Source organism: Mobula hypostoma, chromosome 6, assembly GCF_963921235.1.
Source record: "Mobula hypostoma chromosome 6, sMobHyp1.1, whole genome shotgun sequence".
Classification (NCBI taxonomy): domain Eukaryota; kingdom Metazoa; phylum Chordata; class Chondrichthyes; order Myliobatiformes; family Myliobatidae; genus Mobula; species Mobula hypostoma.
Window position 1 is genome coordinate 129,665,666 of NC_086102.1, and position 15,915 is coordinate 129,681,580.

A 15,915-nucleotide genomic window follows, 5' to 3' on the forward strand; every position below is an offset into this window, starting at 1 on the left:
TTGCCACTTCCTTGCCCATTCTCCAAATCTGTCTAAGTCCTTTTGCAGCCTGTTTCCTCCACCAATCTTTGTATCATCTGTAAACTTGACAACAAAGCCATCTAGTCCATCAGCTAAATCACTGAAATACAGCATAAAAAAGTGGCCCCAACACCAACCCCTGCAGAACTCCACTAGTCATTGGCAGTCAACCAGAAAAGGATCCCTTTATTCCCACTTGTTGCTACCTACCAATCAGCCAATGCTCTAACTATGCCACTAACTTTTCCTGGGCTCGTAACCTGGTGTGGCACCTTGTCAAAGGCCTTCTGAAAACCAAATATACAACATCCACAGCATTCCCTTTATCTATCCTACTTGTAATCTCCTCAAAGAATTCCAACAAGTTTGTCAGCAAGATTTGCTGACTTATCCTGTGTCTCCAAGTACTCCATAACATCGTCCTGCGCCATCCACATGTGCCGGTCGTGCATGCAGCCGGTTACAGTTGCTCCGCAATTTCTTACTTTTAAACTTTTTAAACTTAGTTATTTGTTGTATTTTTTTTTCCTCACTGTAACACGTTGAAGCTGCACCCTCTCTAACATGCTGGTGGAGAGAGTTTTACTTGTTTTTTTAGCGCTGGAATTAGTTACATTCGGACACGTCTCATTAGCGTGGCAGCAGGATGGCCGCATTGTGTATTCCAGGGACCAATTAATTACGCTCATGCCCGCCGGTTTAGCGAACAGAGCAGCGGACATACCGGCTGAAATCTGGAGGAAAACACACAGAGGATAGAGGGGGATCAAAAAGGCGAGGGAAGAGGACCGGGGTCGAGACAACAGAGGCTTTCGGAGAAGAGAAGTTATAAGCCGTGTCTCCCCTCTCTTATCATGGGAAATGTGAGATCGCTAGGGAATAAAATGGACGAACTGACTGCGCTTGTCAGGAGTCAGAGAACATTTCGGGAGAGCAGTGTCATGTGCTTCACTGAGACGTGGATGCACGAGGACATACCCGATCAAAGCGTTTCCATAGAGGGCTTCCAGACCGTTCGAGCTGACCGGAATTGCACTGACAGCGGTAAGCGTAGAGGAGGGGGGCTGGCGGTTCTAGTAAGTAACAGATGGTGCAATCCTGGGCATATTACGATCAAGGAACGGGTCTGTAGCCCGGATATTGAACTTTTTGCTGTTGGACTCCGGCCATATTATTTGCCAAGGGAAATCTCACATGCAATTGTGGTTGTTGTGTACATCCCTCCCTCGGCCAACCCGACATCGGCGTGTAACATCATTTACACCATCGCAGCCAGACGACAAACCCAGCACCCGAGTGCTCTCATTACCATCTCAGGTGACTTCAACCAGGTTACCATGGCTAGAACACTGCCCAACTTCACGTAGTATGTGAGCTGTACAACCAGAGGGGAGAGGACTCAGGATTGATGTACGCGAACGTTAAGGGCAGCTCCTCTCCCCTCCCCCCACTGGGAAGGTCAGATCACAACCTGGTGTATCTAAAACCCTGCTACGTGCCTCTGGTGAAGAGTAAACCTGCAACCTCGAGGACAGTGAGAAAATGGTCGGAGGAGGCTTATGAGGCGCTCCAGGGTTGTTTTGAGGTGACAGACTGGCAGGCACTCTGTGAGCCACATGGAGAGGATACTGATGGGCTCACAGAGTGCATCACTGATTACATCAACTTCTGTGTGGACTGCAATGTTCCAACAAGAACTGTCCTTTGTTATTCAAATAACAAGCCATGGGCAACAAAGGACATTAAGGACATCCTGAACGCTAAAAAGAGGGCGTTTAGAGATGGAAATAGGGAGGAGCTGAGGGCAATACAAACGGACATGAAAGCCAGGATCAGGGAGGCTAAAGACAGATACAGGAGGAAGCTTGAGTGGAAACTCCAGCAGAACAACATGAGAGAGGTCTGGAAGGGGATGAGGACCATCACTGGGTTTCCGCAAACAAGCAACAGAGGAGTGGAAGGCAGTGTGGGCAGGGCCAATGAACTTAACCTGTTCTTTAACAGATTTGACATTGTGGCCCCTGCCCATCCCCCACATGAGCCATCTGTTGTCGGCCCCCAACCAACACATATTCCACTCTCCACTCCTACCCCTCCTTACAGTTCCCCACCCTGCTCTCATGACTATACCCCTTCCCCACACGAAACCACCATGGGGCTTCACAGCTCTACAGGTGAGAAGACAGCTGAAACGTCTCAACCCAAGCAAGGCTGCAGGACCGGATGGTGTCAGTACCAGGGTGCTCAAAGCCTGTGCCCCTCAGCTATGTGGAGTACTTTGCCATGTATTCAACCTGAGCCTGAGGCTCCGGAGGGTTCCTGTACTGTGGAAGACGTCCTGCCTCGTCCCTGTGCCGAAGACGCCGCGCCCCAGCGGCCTCAATGACTACAGACCGGTGGCATTGACCTCCCACATCATGAAGACCCTGGAGAGACTTGTTCTGGAGCTGCTCTGGCCTATGGTCAGGCCACACTTAGATCCCCTCCAGTTTGCCTACCAGCCCCGGCTAGGAGTTGAGGATGCCATCGTCTTCCTGCTGAACTGTGTCTACGCCCACCTGGACAAGCCAGCGAGCACTGTGAGGGTCATGTTTTTTGACTTCTCCAGTGCGATCAACACCATCCACCCTGCTCTGCTGGGGGAGAAGCTGACAGTGATGCAGGTGGATGCCTCCCTGGTATCATGGATTCTTGATTACCTGACTGGCAGACCACAGTACGTGTACTTGCAACACTGTGTCCCCGACAGAGTGATCAGCAGCACTGGGGCTCCACAGGGGACTGTCTTGTCTCCCTTTCTCTTCACCATTTACACCTCGGACTTCAACTACTGCACAGAGTCTTGTCATCTTCAGAAGTTTTCTGATGACTCTGCCATAGTTGGATGCATCAGCAAGGGAGACGAGGCTGAGTACAGGGCTACGGTAGGAAACTTTGGCACATGGTGTGAGCAGAATTATCTGCAGCTTAATATGAAAAAGACTAAGGAGCTGGTGGTAGACCTGAGGAGAGCTAAGGTACTGGTGACCCCTGTTTCCATCCAGGGGGTCAGTGTGGACATGGTGGAGGATTACAAATACCTGGGGATACGAATTGACAATAAACTGGACTGGTCAAAGAACACTGAGGCTGTCTACAAGAAGGGTCAGAGCCGTTTCATCTGCCGGACGATGTTGAGGATGTTCTACGAGTCTGTGGTGGCCAGTGCTATCATGTTTGCTGTTGTGTGCTGGGGCAGCAGGCTGACGGTGGCAGACACCAACAGAATCAACAAACTCATTCGTAAGGCCAGTGATGTTGTGGGGATGGAACTGGACTCTCTGACGGTGGTGTCTGAAAAGAGGATGCCATCTAAGTTGCATGCCATCTTGCTCAATGTCTCCCATCCACTACATAATGTACTGGGTGGGCACAGGAGTACATTCAGCCAGAGATTCATTCCACCGAGATGCAGCACTGAGCGTCATAGGAAATCATTCTTGCCTGTGGCCATCAAACTTTACAACTCCTCCCTTGGAGGGTCAGACATCCTGAGCCAATAGGCTGGTCCTGGACTTATTTCATAATTTACTGGCATAATTTACATATTACTATTTAACTATTTATGGTTCTATTACTATTTATTACTTATGGAGCAACTGTAACGAAAACCAATTTCCCCCGGGATTAATAAAGCATGACTATGACTAACAACTGACTCCAACATCTTCCTCACTACTGAGGTCAGGCTAACTGGTCTATCATTTCCTTTCAACAGGAATTCTGCAGATGCTGGAAATTCAAGCAACATACATCAAAGTTGCTGGTGAATGCAGCAGGCCAAGCAGCATCTATAGGAAGAGGCGCAGTCGACGTTTCAGGCCGAGACCCTTCGTCAGGACTAACTGAAGGAAGAGTGAGTAAGGGATTTGAAAGCTGGAGGGGCCTCTCCAGCTTTCAAAACCCTAGGATGCAGTTCATCTGGTCCGAGTGACTTACGTACTCTGAGGTCTTTTAGCTTTTTGAGCACCTTCTCCCATGTGATAGTAACTGCACTCACTTCTTTTCCCTCACACCCTTCAATATCTGGCACACTGCTAGTGTTTCCCGACAGTGAAAGCTGATGCAAAAACGCTCATTTAGTTCAGCTGCCATCTCCTTGTCCCTCATTGTTATTTCTCTGGCCTCATTTTCTTGCAGTCCTATATCTATCCTCAGCTCTTTTTTTTTACATACTTGAAAAAGCTTCTACCATCCACTTTGATATTGTTTGCTAACTAGCTTTCATATTTACCTTTTCCCTCCTGATGAATCTTTTGAGTTGTTCTCTGTATGTTCTTAAAAGCTTCCCAATCCTGTCTTCCTGCTAAAGCGTGCTTTGTTGTATGCCCTCTCTTCTGCTTTTATATTAGCTTTGACTTCCTTTGTCAGGCGTGGATGTACTATTTTGCCATGAGTATCCCTTCATTTCTGGAATACATCTATCATGCACCTTCCTCATTTTTCTCCAGAAACTCTCATCATTGCTGCTCTGCTGACATCCCTGCCAGCATTTCCTTCCAATTTACTTTGGCCAACTCCCCTCTCATACCACTGTAATTTTTTTTACTCCTACATCAGACTTTACTTTCTCCCTATCAAATTTCATGTTGAACTCAATCAGATTATGATCACTGCCTTCTGAGGGCTCTATTACCTTAAGCTCCCTAATCACATTCAGTTCATTGCATAACAGCCAATCCAGTATAGCTGATCCCCTAGTAGACTCAAAGACAAACTGCTCCAGAAAGTCACCTCGTATGCATCCAGCAAACTCACTCTTGAGATCCATTACCAATCTGATTTTCCCCAATCAACCTGCATGTTGAAACCTCCCATAACTATCATAACATTGCCCTTTTGACACGCATTTTCTATTTCCCATTGTAATCTGTGGTCCACATCCCAGCTACTGCTTGGAGGCCTGTATATAACTGCCATCAGGATCATTTTACCCCTGCAGTCTCTTAATTTAGCTTTAGTTGTCACCAGTGAGAGGGACCTTGATGAATGTGAAGTCAGCATCAGGCTGATAAGCTGGAACTTTTGGGGAAAAAAAATTAGAATTGATAAAGTATCGCAAGCTAGATGGGATATACCCCAGGTCACTATGGAAAGTGAGAGAATAGATTGCTATGGTTTTGGTATTGATCTTTGTATTCTCACTGGCCACTGGAATAGTACCAGAGGATTGGAGGGTGGCAAATTTTACTCCTTTTTTAAAGAAATGTGATAAGGACAACCCAGGGAATTATAGACCAGTGAGTCAGATGTCAATGATGGGCAAACTTGAAGAGGATTCTCAAAGGGAGGATTTATGAGCACCTGGAGGAGCATAGTCTGATTAGGGAATAGTCAACACAGCCTTGTGAGAGGCAGGTCATGCTTCATGACCCTGAATGAATTACTTGAGGAAGTGACAAAACAAATTGATGAAGACAGCAGCAGATACAATTTATATGGATTTGATGTGGTGTTAATGACAGGATTCTTAACAGTGTGAAAGAACTGAGGGATCTTGGGGTTCACGTCAATAGTTGCAGCACAAGTTGATAGGTTGGTTAAAAAGGTATATGGTGCTTTGGCCTTCATTAATTGGGGAGGGACTGAGTTCAAGAGCCACAAGGTAATGTTGCAGCTCTGTGAAACCCTGGGTAAACCACACTTGGAGTATTGTGTTCAATTCTGATCACCTCATTATAGGAAGGACGTGAAAGTTTTAGAGAGGATGCAGAGGAGATTTACCAGAAGTTCCCGACATTAGAGAGCAAGCTAGGAAATTCTCTTTGGAGAGAAGAGGTATGTGAGGTGACTTGATAGAGGTATACAAGATGATAAGAGGCAAAAGGCCAGGATTTTTTTCCCCAGGGCATAACTTAAGTGTTTGGAGAAAAACATGGGGGGGGGGGATGTCAGAGGTAGTTTTTCTTTTGTGCACGTAGTAGTAATTTCGTGCAACACTGCCAGGGGTGGTGATAGAGGCAGATGAATTAGGACCTTAAACAGACTCTTAGATAGGCAAATATATGACAGGATTATTAAGGAAGGAAAAATTAGAATGATCTTGGGAGTATATTGAAGGATCAGCACAATATTGTGAGCTGAAGGGCCTGTACTATTCCAAGTTCTATGCAGGTGATACAAAGATGAGTGGCATTGTGAGCAGTGTAGAAGACTGCCAAAGGATACAGCAGGATACAAGTCAGCTGCAGATAGACACAAAAATGGCAGATGGAGCTTAATCCAGCCAAATATGAGGTGTTGCATTTTGGAAGATCAAATGTAAAAGGATGGTACACTATTAATGGCAAGAAACTTGAGCGTCAATGTGCAGAGGCTTCTTGGGTCCATGATCCGAAACTCCCTGAAAGTGGCTACACATGTTGACACAGTAGTAAAGGAGGTATTGGAATATTTGCCTTTAACAGTCGAGGAATTGAGTTCAAGAATTGGAAGCTATGTTGCAGCTATATAAAACTATTTTAGTCAAATGAGGAGTATTTCATTCAATTCTGGCCATTCCATTATAGGAAGGATGTGTACGTGATGGAGAGCATGCATAAGAGATTTACCAGGATGCTGCCTGGATTTGAAGATGTGCTATAAGGAGAGGATGGATTGGGTTGTTTTCTTTGAAGCAGTGGAGGCCGAGGGGAGCTTTGATAGAGTTCTCTATAAGATTACGAGAGGCATGGATAAGAAGGCAGCCAGTATCTTTCTCCAAGGGTTGAAATGCCTAATAACAGAGCATACATTTAATATGACAGGGGGCAAGTTCAAAGGAGATGTGCAGGAGATAAACACTCAGTAACCACCTTATTAGGTACAACTGCTCGTTAATGCAATTATTTAATCAGTTAATCATGTGGCAGCAATTCAATGCACAAAAGCATGTAGACATGGTCAAAAAATTCAATTGTTATTCATACCAGATATCAGAATGGGAGAAGAAATGTGATCTTAGTGACTATGGCTGTGGAATGACTATTGGTGCCAGACTGGATGGTTTTAGTTTCAGTAACTGCTGACCTCCTGGAATTTTCACACACAACAGTCTCCAGAGTTTACAGAGAATGATGCAATAAACAAAAAACTTCCAGTGAGCAACAGTTCTGAGGGCAAAATAACCTTGTTAAATGAGCAAGATCAGAGGAGAATGGCCAGACTGGTTCAAACCTTATTGCTTTATCTGCCTTAATGACTATCGCACGGTAGCCCTCACATCGACAGTGATGAAATGCTTTGAGAGGTTGGTCATGACTAGACTGAACTCCTGCCTCAGCAAGGACTTGGACCCATTGCAATTTGCCTATCATTACAATAGGTCAACAGCAGACGCAATCTCAATGGCTCTCCACACGGTTTTTGACCAACTGGACAACACAAACACCTACGTCAGGATGCTGTTCATTGACTATAGCTCAGCATTTAATACCATCATTCCCACAATCCTGATTGAGAAATTGCAGAACCTCCCTCTGCAATTGGATCTTTGACTTCCTAACCAGAAGACCACAATCTGTGCGGATTGGTGATAACATATCCTCCTCGCTGATGATCAACACTGGTGCACCTCAGGGGTGTGTGCTTAGCCCATTGCTCTACTCTCTATATACACATGACTATGTGACTTAGCACAGCTCAAATACCACCTGTAAATTTGCTGACGATACACCCATTGTTGGTAGAATCTCAGGTGGTGACGAGAGCGCGTACAGGAGCCAACTAGTGGAGTGGCGCCACAGCAACAACTTGGCACTCAACGTCAGTAAGACAAAAGAGCCGATTGTGGACTTCAGGAAGGGTAAAATGAAGAAACACATGCCAATCCTGACAGGGATCAGAAGTGGAGAAAGTCAGCAGCTTCAAGTTCCTGGGTGTCAAGATCTCTGAGGATCTAACCTGGTCCCAACATATTGATGTAGTCATAAAGCCAAGACAGCAGTTATACTTCCCTAGGAGTTTGAAGAGATTTGGCATGTCAACAAATACTCTCAAAAACTTCTATAGTTGTACCATAGTTGTAGCATTCTGACAAGCTGCATCACTGTCTGGTATGGAGGGGCTACTACACAGGACCGAAAGAAGCTGCAGAAGGTTGTAAATCTAGTCAGCTCCTTCTTGGGTACTAGCCTACAAAGTACCCAGGACATCTTCAGGGAGTGGTGTCTCAGAAAGGCAGCGTCCATTATTAAGGACCTCCAGCACCCAAGGCATGCCCTTTTCTCACTGTTACCATCAGGTAGGAGGTACAGAATTCTGAAGGCACACATTCAGTGATTCAGGAACAGCTTCTACCCCTCTGCCATCCGATTCCTAAATGGACATTGAAGCTTTGGACACTACCTCACTTTTTTTTAAATTATACAGTATTTCTGCTGTTGCACTTTTTTAAATCTATTCAATATATGTAATTGATTTACTTGTTTATTTATTATTTTTATTTTATTTATTATCATTTTTCTCTGCTAGATTATGTATTGCATTGAACTGCTGTTGCTAAGTTGACAAATTTCACACCGGTGATAATAAACCTGATTCTGAACTGACAGGAAGGCAGAAATAACTCCAATAGCGACACAGTGCCGTGCAGGAGCAATTTTCAACGCACAACACGTTGAACCTCGAAGTGGATGGGCTAAATCAGAAGGCCATGAACATATTATATTATTATATATTATTATATATTATTATATATTATATATATACATATACACACACACACACACGTATACGCACACACATTTATATAATATTAAATAAACACACCCACAGAATGGTGGGTGCCCAGAATGCACTGCCTGGATGGTAATGGAGCCGAATACAATTGTGGCAATCAAAAGGCTCTTGGATAGGCGCATGGAAGTATGGAAAATGGAAGGGTATAGACATTACATAGGCAGAAGGGATTAGCTTAGTTGAGCATTTGATTACCAATTTAATTAGTTCAGCACAACACTGGCCCAAAGGCTTGTTACAGTGCTGTACTATTCTATCCTTACACATTAAAATACTTCCTTCCATTGGTTTGGCTTCCAACCATTATCAAGCTTTTTCCCAACACCATCCATACACCCATCCCATGAGCAAGCTCAAATAGCTTCTGGAAACAGTTCCTTAGATTCCTCCCAAACAGAAAATATCACAATCCCTCTTTGAAAACAAACTGATAAATCATGCAAGACAATCTATTGCTGCATTAAAAGAACCCACAACCCCCATTGAAAGTATCCATAATAACATCACCGTACTGTAGGCTTCAATATTGACACTGCAAGAAAAAACTTTTTTTTAAAATGACTTGTTTTCCAAATTGCACAATGTACTTTATCAGCTCAATGAGATCATATTGCCTAAATAGTTGTGATTAAGACGAAGAAATTCCTTCCTGTTTTGGATCACATCATATGGAATCTGTTTGTTATTGACTAACAACTACTTCTCAAATTTCAATCTTCCATTGAGCTAATTGGAACCTTCATTGTCATACCTGGATATTTGTACTTACTAAAAAAATTCTATATTTATGTTGGCACAGATCATTAAACTACCACATTCAGAAAACTTGTTAAAAACAGGATTTGATCACCAACTGCACCTACATATATTTATATCTGACTGAAAAGTCGTTGAGAAGAAACCGTTTCCAGAATCAAGAATAATAAAACCTATCAACTGCTAACAGCAGCCTTAGGATGCTTTTCTTGAAAATGCAAAACGAAGAAAATTCCACAAGTACATCATGCAAGATAACATTGTGACAGATAAATAACCTCCTCAATTCCTCTTTACATATAAATTTTATTTAAAAGTAAAAAGCTGATTAATCTTCATCCCCTCCTCCACTGACTATTTTTAAAATGTGGGACACTCAGATGTTTCCACAAATGTGGTTGGCAAGTGGGTATTTGCCAGGTCTAACACTCTTTTCAGTGTTTATATTGTGCTTCAATGTATCCCCAACAAATAGTTCTGAGGTTCTCAGAGCTAACCCAAATGCTCCTTCTGCATTTTGAGTGTCTCACAAATCAGAAGGCAAGTTATACAAATTCTCCAAGAGGTTTCAGAGCATCATTTGATGGATTCTTTGTCCGTGGAGTCATTGGACTTGGAATAGATAATCTGTTTCCAGACATGCCCAACTGAATAAAATAAAGGTAGTAATGCGATGACAGTAGGCTGAGGAAAGACTGTGCCATTACAGAGGATAAGGATGACTACTGCTCAGTAGACAATGAGCTTTGTGCCAAATTAGTAGCCTTCAAGAAAGAAGATTCCTTGTTGTCTGCCACAGAAAATATCGTGGCTAGAATCCTCCTCAACCACCGGCTCTCAGTGACTGAAGAGCTGTTCCCAGATAGAATCTCTCCTTCAAGGTGGAATAGATGCCAGTTTTACCAGGTGTCAACTCCAAGAGAAATAAAATGAACAGCATCAACCACCATGCACCACCTTATTTCTTTTCGTCACCAGATCTGACAACACCAAAATGGACAGAAGAGAAACCACATAAAATTTGACTTTCTTGTCCATCTAGTACATGCTACATGAAGGCATACATATCATAACCTTAATTAACCATGCCAAAGACCCAATATCATGGCAGACTGGTAACAAGGGTGTATTACTGACAGTTTTCCAAAATGTTTCTCACCGCAGTGCTGCACTTCACCAAAGGTTTCCTGAAGAGATGCTAATTTATAGGACAATGTTTAACATAAATCACCTCTTCTCCAGAACTAAACTCCACCATGGACCGGCTGCGAGAGGAGAAGGGCTGGGCACGGGGCTAGCAACTCCATTTCCTAAAAATCCAGAGCTACACAAACACCAACAGAAGCTCCAAAGACCACATCCCTGGCAGAGGATGGATCTTTGAAGATGGGTTACACCTGGGGACTATCTGAAAGACCGGCCGAGGACAGAGGACTCTGGAGAGTTCCTATCAGCAGCTTATGCCCCAGTAGGAAGTGACAGGCTTAAGAAAAAGATGACGTCGACGATTCCAGAACTAATATCAGCTCAATTTCAGTGGTTAAGGGACACAGTACACAGAAGATACTTGCATATATGCACAGGTGGAGGCTAATCTCTAGGTTACCTTCAAATTATTCACTGAAGCATATAGATGGGAAGAGGATGTTACACTTTATATCTTGACCAACCTATCTCCATTGTACTATAACATACATCAAAGTTGCTGGTGAACGCAGCAGGCCAAGCAGCATCTATAGGAAGAGGCGCAGTCGACGTTTCAGGCCGAGACCCTTGGCCTGCTGCGTTCACCAGCAACTTTGATGTATGTTGCTTGAATTTCCAGCATCTGCAGAATTCCTGTTGTTTTCATTGTACTGTGCTAGTTTCAAACAATAAAACTCCACAAAAGGAAAAATGTGAGGCACTTCCCATGTCCCTGCAGCCAGCCCTCAATGTACTCAAGACAAGGAAGAAATCCAATGTATTGTTTTTCCTGCATCAACACTGCCTTCAGATATCTATAATTATGTAGCAAAATGCAACCTTTTGACTTTGATCCCCAAAAGATTGGCCAGAAACATTACCAATTGAAAACCTTACTTACAGATTAACATAACGATAGAAGCAAAATGGTCTTCAACATATACAACTCTTAACCACTGATCCTTGGCATTGGAATAGATGAAGCCCATTTAGTCATATTCCACTATTCTATGAAATCACTTATTGGTCTGACTTCAATTCCTCTGTCTGGTTAATAAACTTGCATTAACAGAGACATCTCTTTCATATTTTTGAATGTCAATTGACCCATCTCATAAATAAAAGAAAAATGGGACCCTACCACTAAGCAGATCTTTCCCTCTCCCCCTTAGCCAAACTGATTGCTCTCCACATGACTCCCTTGTCCATCCCCACTGGACAATATCCTGGCACATATTCCTGCAAGCAAGTGTACCTGCCCTTACTCCTCCTGCCTTGCCACTACTCAGGGCCTCAAACAGTCCTTCCACGTGAGGCAACACCTCATAGGCGAGTCTCTCAGAGTTATCTATTGTATTTGGTGTGGCCTCCTCTATATCAGTGAGACCCAGAGTGGGGGACTGCTTTGTCAAACAACTTTACTCTGACTGCTGCAAATTCAGCTACCCATTCCCATACTGACAAATGCCAAAGGCCTCTTCTATTGCCACAATGAAGCCAAATTCAGGGTGGGAGAGCAAAACCTCATATTTCACTAGGAAGCATCCAACCTGATGACGTGAACATAAAACTTCTCTCCCCATCCCTCCTCACTTTTTCCCTTTCCCGTTCTGGTTACCTTCTCTCCCCTTCTCCTCAGCCCATCACTTCCCTCCAGTTCCCAGCCCTTTTCTTTCTTCCATGATTCACTGAGCTCTCCTTCTTCAGCCTTCCATCTGTCCCACCCCAGCTTCTGACTTCATTTCCCCCTCCCCCAGCCAACCACTTTTCCACTAATCTGGTTTCACCTACCACATGCCAGTTTCAACTCCCTTCTCAACTCCCCCCCCCCCACCTTCTTATTCTGGTTTCTGCCCCCTACCTTTTCAATCCTGATGAAGGACCTCAGCTCAAAATGTTACCTGTTTATTTCCCTTCCATAGATGCTACCTAATTTGCAGAGTTCCTCCAACATTTTGTGTTTGACCCACATCTCATTGTGCTCTTGATGCTGCAGCCAGTACTTGGTTCCCCATTAGGAAATAGGGAGGGTAGAAAAGCACCACCGAGCACATTCTCCAACTTTCAAAATTCTTGAAAAGATAATCTTGATTTGTCGAAGCATTCACTCCTATAAATACAACATCATATTCATCTATCTATACAACCCAGCCTCCAAGGGTAATGTGTCCTTCACAACATGTGGTAGATACAGATGTACATAATACTCCAGGTGTGATCTAACTGTTGCATAGCTACAACATGAATTTCTTTAATCATGCATCTGATTTTTAAAAAGCTAACAATTAAGAATTAGGACTGTGAAATTCTAGTCTGTGTTTTTGTAAACTCCAAATACCAAAATATACCTGTCAGTTTTCTATATACCACCTTCAGCAAATTTCAGGTCATCCAAAATATCACTTGTGCTTGTGACTCGGCTTACACCCAGTCTTATTCACCCACCATCCCTGCTTATTGACATTTAACAACCTTAATTAAAAAAAAACTAGACTTTAACATCTGATCTATTTATACATTCATCTATGGCCTCAAACCACTACTCTATATTTTAAATCATCCATCATTGACAGCCATACCTTCAGTTGCCAAGGTTTTTAGTCTTGGAATTCCCTCTCTCCTTCCTTTTTTAAAAAAAAACCTACTTCTGGCCCAATTTGTTTATTTGCCTAAACATATCTTCATATGGCTCACTATTAATTTTTACTCCATAACATCCCTTCAAAACACACATTTCATTACATTGGAGGTTGCTACACCAAGACAAGCAGACGACGTTAACTTAAAATAAGCAGTAAAGAAACAAGCTCGGGTGGGTGTAGGGCGGTAGGGAATGCCGAATTAAATCGGCATCTGGAATCAAATCCTAAAAAGGGAAAAAAAAATCCTAATTCACCGCAAACTAAATTTGGAATATAATTAGTGCCACACCACGGTGATCTTTAATACCCACTTAGAATATTTTGATTCTAAATTAAAAACACTTCTCCCTCACTCTCTTGGGGCACTTTCCCCTGCTGAAGCAAGTAACTGTCTTAAGCAAGTGAGAACCATCAGAAAGCAGACAGCTGAAGCTCTCCAACTAACAGAGCAAGCTGCCTGCCTGCCATGCAAGAGTAGTACCTCCCAGCGACACGGCAGGCATATAACAGCTTCCTCCTATGTATCTGTACACTGCAACTTGTCAGTCCGGATGCTCTACGTCCCTTTCCACCAACACGGCCCACTTTTGCAGACATTTAAATTTTTTTTCTCTGCAAAGGCAAATGAAGGGAAAAGCGATCACAGCGCCGGCGAACACGAGCGGAAGGGCATCGAGTCCGCCAGCCATTCCCGACGCCAGGGATCGACGGGCTGCGCTCGGCCACCTGCGGCGGTGGAAAGGGGAGAGAGAGAGAAAAAGAAAAGAACGCCCTTCGGGGCAACGAAACTCACCCTCGGAGAGCTCAAGTTCGAGCTCGGCCAGTTTCACCTTCACGTCGCGCGGGAGGCTGGGTGTTTCCATGCCGGCCATGGATATTTTTCTCGCTCTCTCTTTCTCTCTCGGCGTCCTCTGTTCCTCACGCGCTGCTCAACGCTGCCATAGCGCCAGCACGCGCTATCAAACAGCCCTTCCTCCACTCCACTCCACTCCACTCCCACCCCCGCCGTCTGCCAAGCCCACACTCCGCCCGGCGCGCGCGCCCCGCACCGCCGCCGCCGCGAGCCAGCCGGGGGTACGCGCGCGCCCGACGGCTACACCCTCCGCGTTCCGGTCCGCGAGCACGTGCGCACATGTTTATCAGCCGCCCTCTCTCGTCATTGGTCCTCCGCTCTCCTCCGCGTCTACCACGTCCCGCGACGACTGTGATTGGACCATTCATTTGTGCAGGTGCCCGGCAGCCGGACCCTGCCATTGGTCGGAGGATGGATGACGCGAGGAGCAGTTGACAACTGAAGACGCGGCTGTGAGGGCGGAAGCGAGAGAATGCGCAGTAACGGGGTACGGAGAACGTAAGTAAGGCCGCAAACGTGAACCCGAACTGGGAGGAATGGTAATGATGAGTGGAAGCTACCAAGACGAGATGAATCCGCCACTTTAATTAGGTCTATGTATCTTGCACGGGGACCTTCCGGTCTCCATGTTGTGAAGAGGCAGCAGAATGGAGCGGTTCAAGGTTGAGGACATTGGGGGACATTTTCCCACTGGAGAAGGAAGACTAGGCTCAAATATTCGTTGTCGCACACCGTGAGCTGCTGGACGTTACCGGGTGGACTTGCTTTGGAATTTATTGTTGGGCTTCGGCCAGTCAGAACTGTCCCTCTTCCTTCAAGTAGGTGACTACCCATCATTATGAAACGCCCCTATCATCTCATTGCCAGACCCACAGTCAAATGTTCGATCCGATCGCCGTTTGACTGCACAATGCTGCCTTCCCGCGACAGCTTCCTAACGCTGCTATTGTTTGTCTATTCCACCCCTTCATGACCAAAATACCGTGTTGTGGTCTGCCTGACTTTCACCATATACTTCATTACCCGGCTCCAGTAAGAACATGAGGTAAATATTTAGCTCCTCAGGCCTAGTCAAATAAAGCTGCTAGTCTCGCCTTTTCAGTTCCAGCTCTTCATAACCCTCAATAACTTGATCTTTAAAATAATCATCTCTACAGCCTGTCTTCATCGATTTCTAAGCCAGAGAGCTCCACTACTTAGGTGAATTTTTATGTACTTTGTCCCTAATTTTGTAGCAATATCCCTTATTTATAACTTTTCTACCAGTAAAAACATCTCAACATCTACTTTGTCAAGGCTTCTTGAGATACAAGGATCTTTGGATTTCCAGCGTCTGCAGCTTTTCTTGTGTCTGAGGTACAAGAACCTGCGGTCCTCCTTGTATACTCTATGGAATACAAACTCAGTCTAGCCCAGGGGTGACAACCCTTTTTTGAGAACGTGCCCAAATTGGCGATAATCTTCTAAAGAAATTCTTTCACGTACGAAGTAATTTTGAGCAGAGATGGTAATTGATTTAGTAGTAGTAACAATAACCATGGGCTTTTTAAGGAAAAAAGGATGAGTCATGTTGCTTATTTACTTGTATTCATTGTATTACTATTGATAAAGATAAAATAGAAACAGATTGAAATAAATGAAGCATTTTAGAAAACCTGTTCAAGTTAATATTATTCTTTTATTTAAAAAAGACAATTGAAA

General features: G+C 44.3%; 1 protein-coding gene across 1 annotated transcript in view; it reads right to left on the reverse strand.

Moving 5' to 3' along the window:
- The window catches only part of LOC134348396 (disco-interacting protein 2 homolog A-like), a 296,806-nt gene extending 282,464 nt beyond the window's left edge, over nucleotides 1-14,342 (reverse strand). The window contains exon 1 of the mRNA XM_063051695.1: nucleotides 14,155-14,342. Within this exon, the coding sequence (XP_062907765.1) occupies nucleotides 14,155-14,233 (79 nt within the window). The 5' untranslated portion in view covers nucleotides 14,234-14,342. The remainder of the gene's footprint in view (nucleotides 1-14,154) is intronic.
- Nucleotides 14,343-15,915: the final 1,573 nt, after the last annotated feature.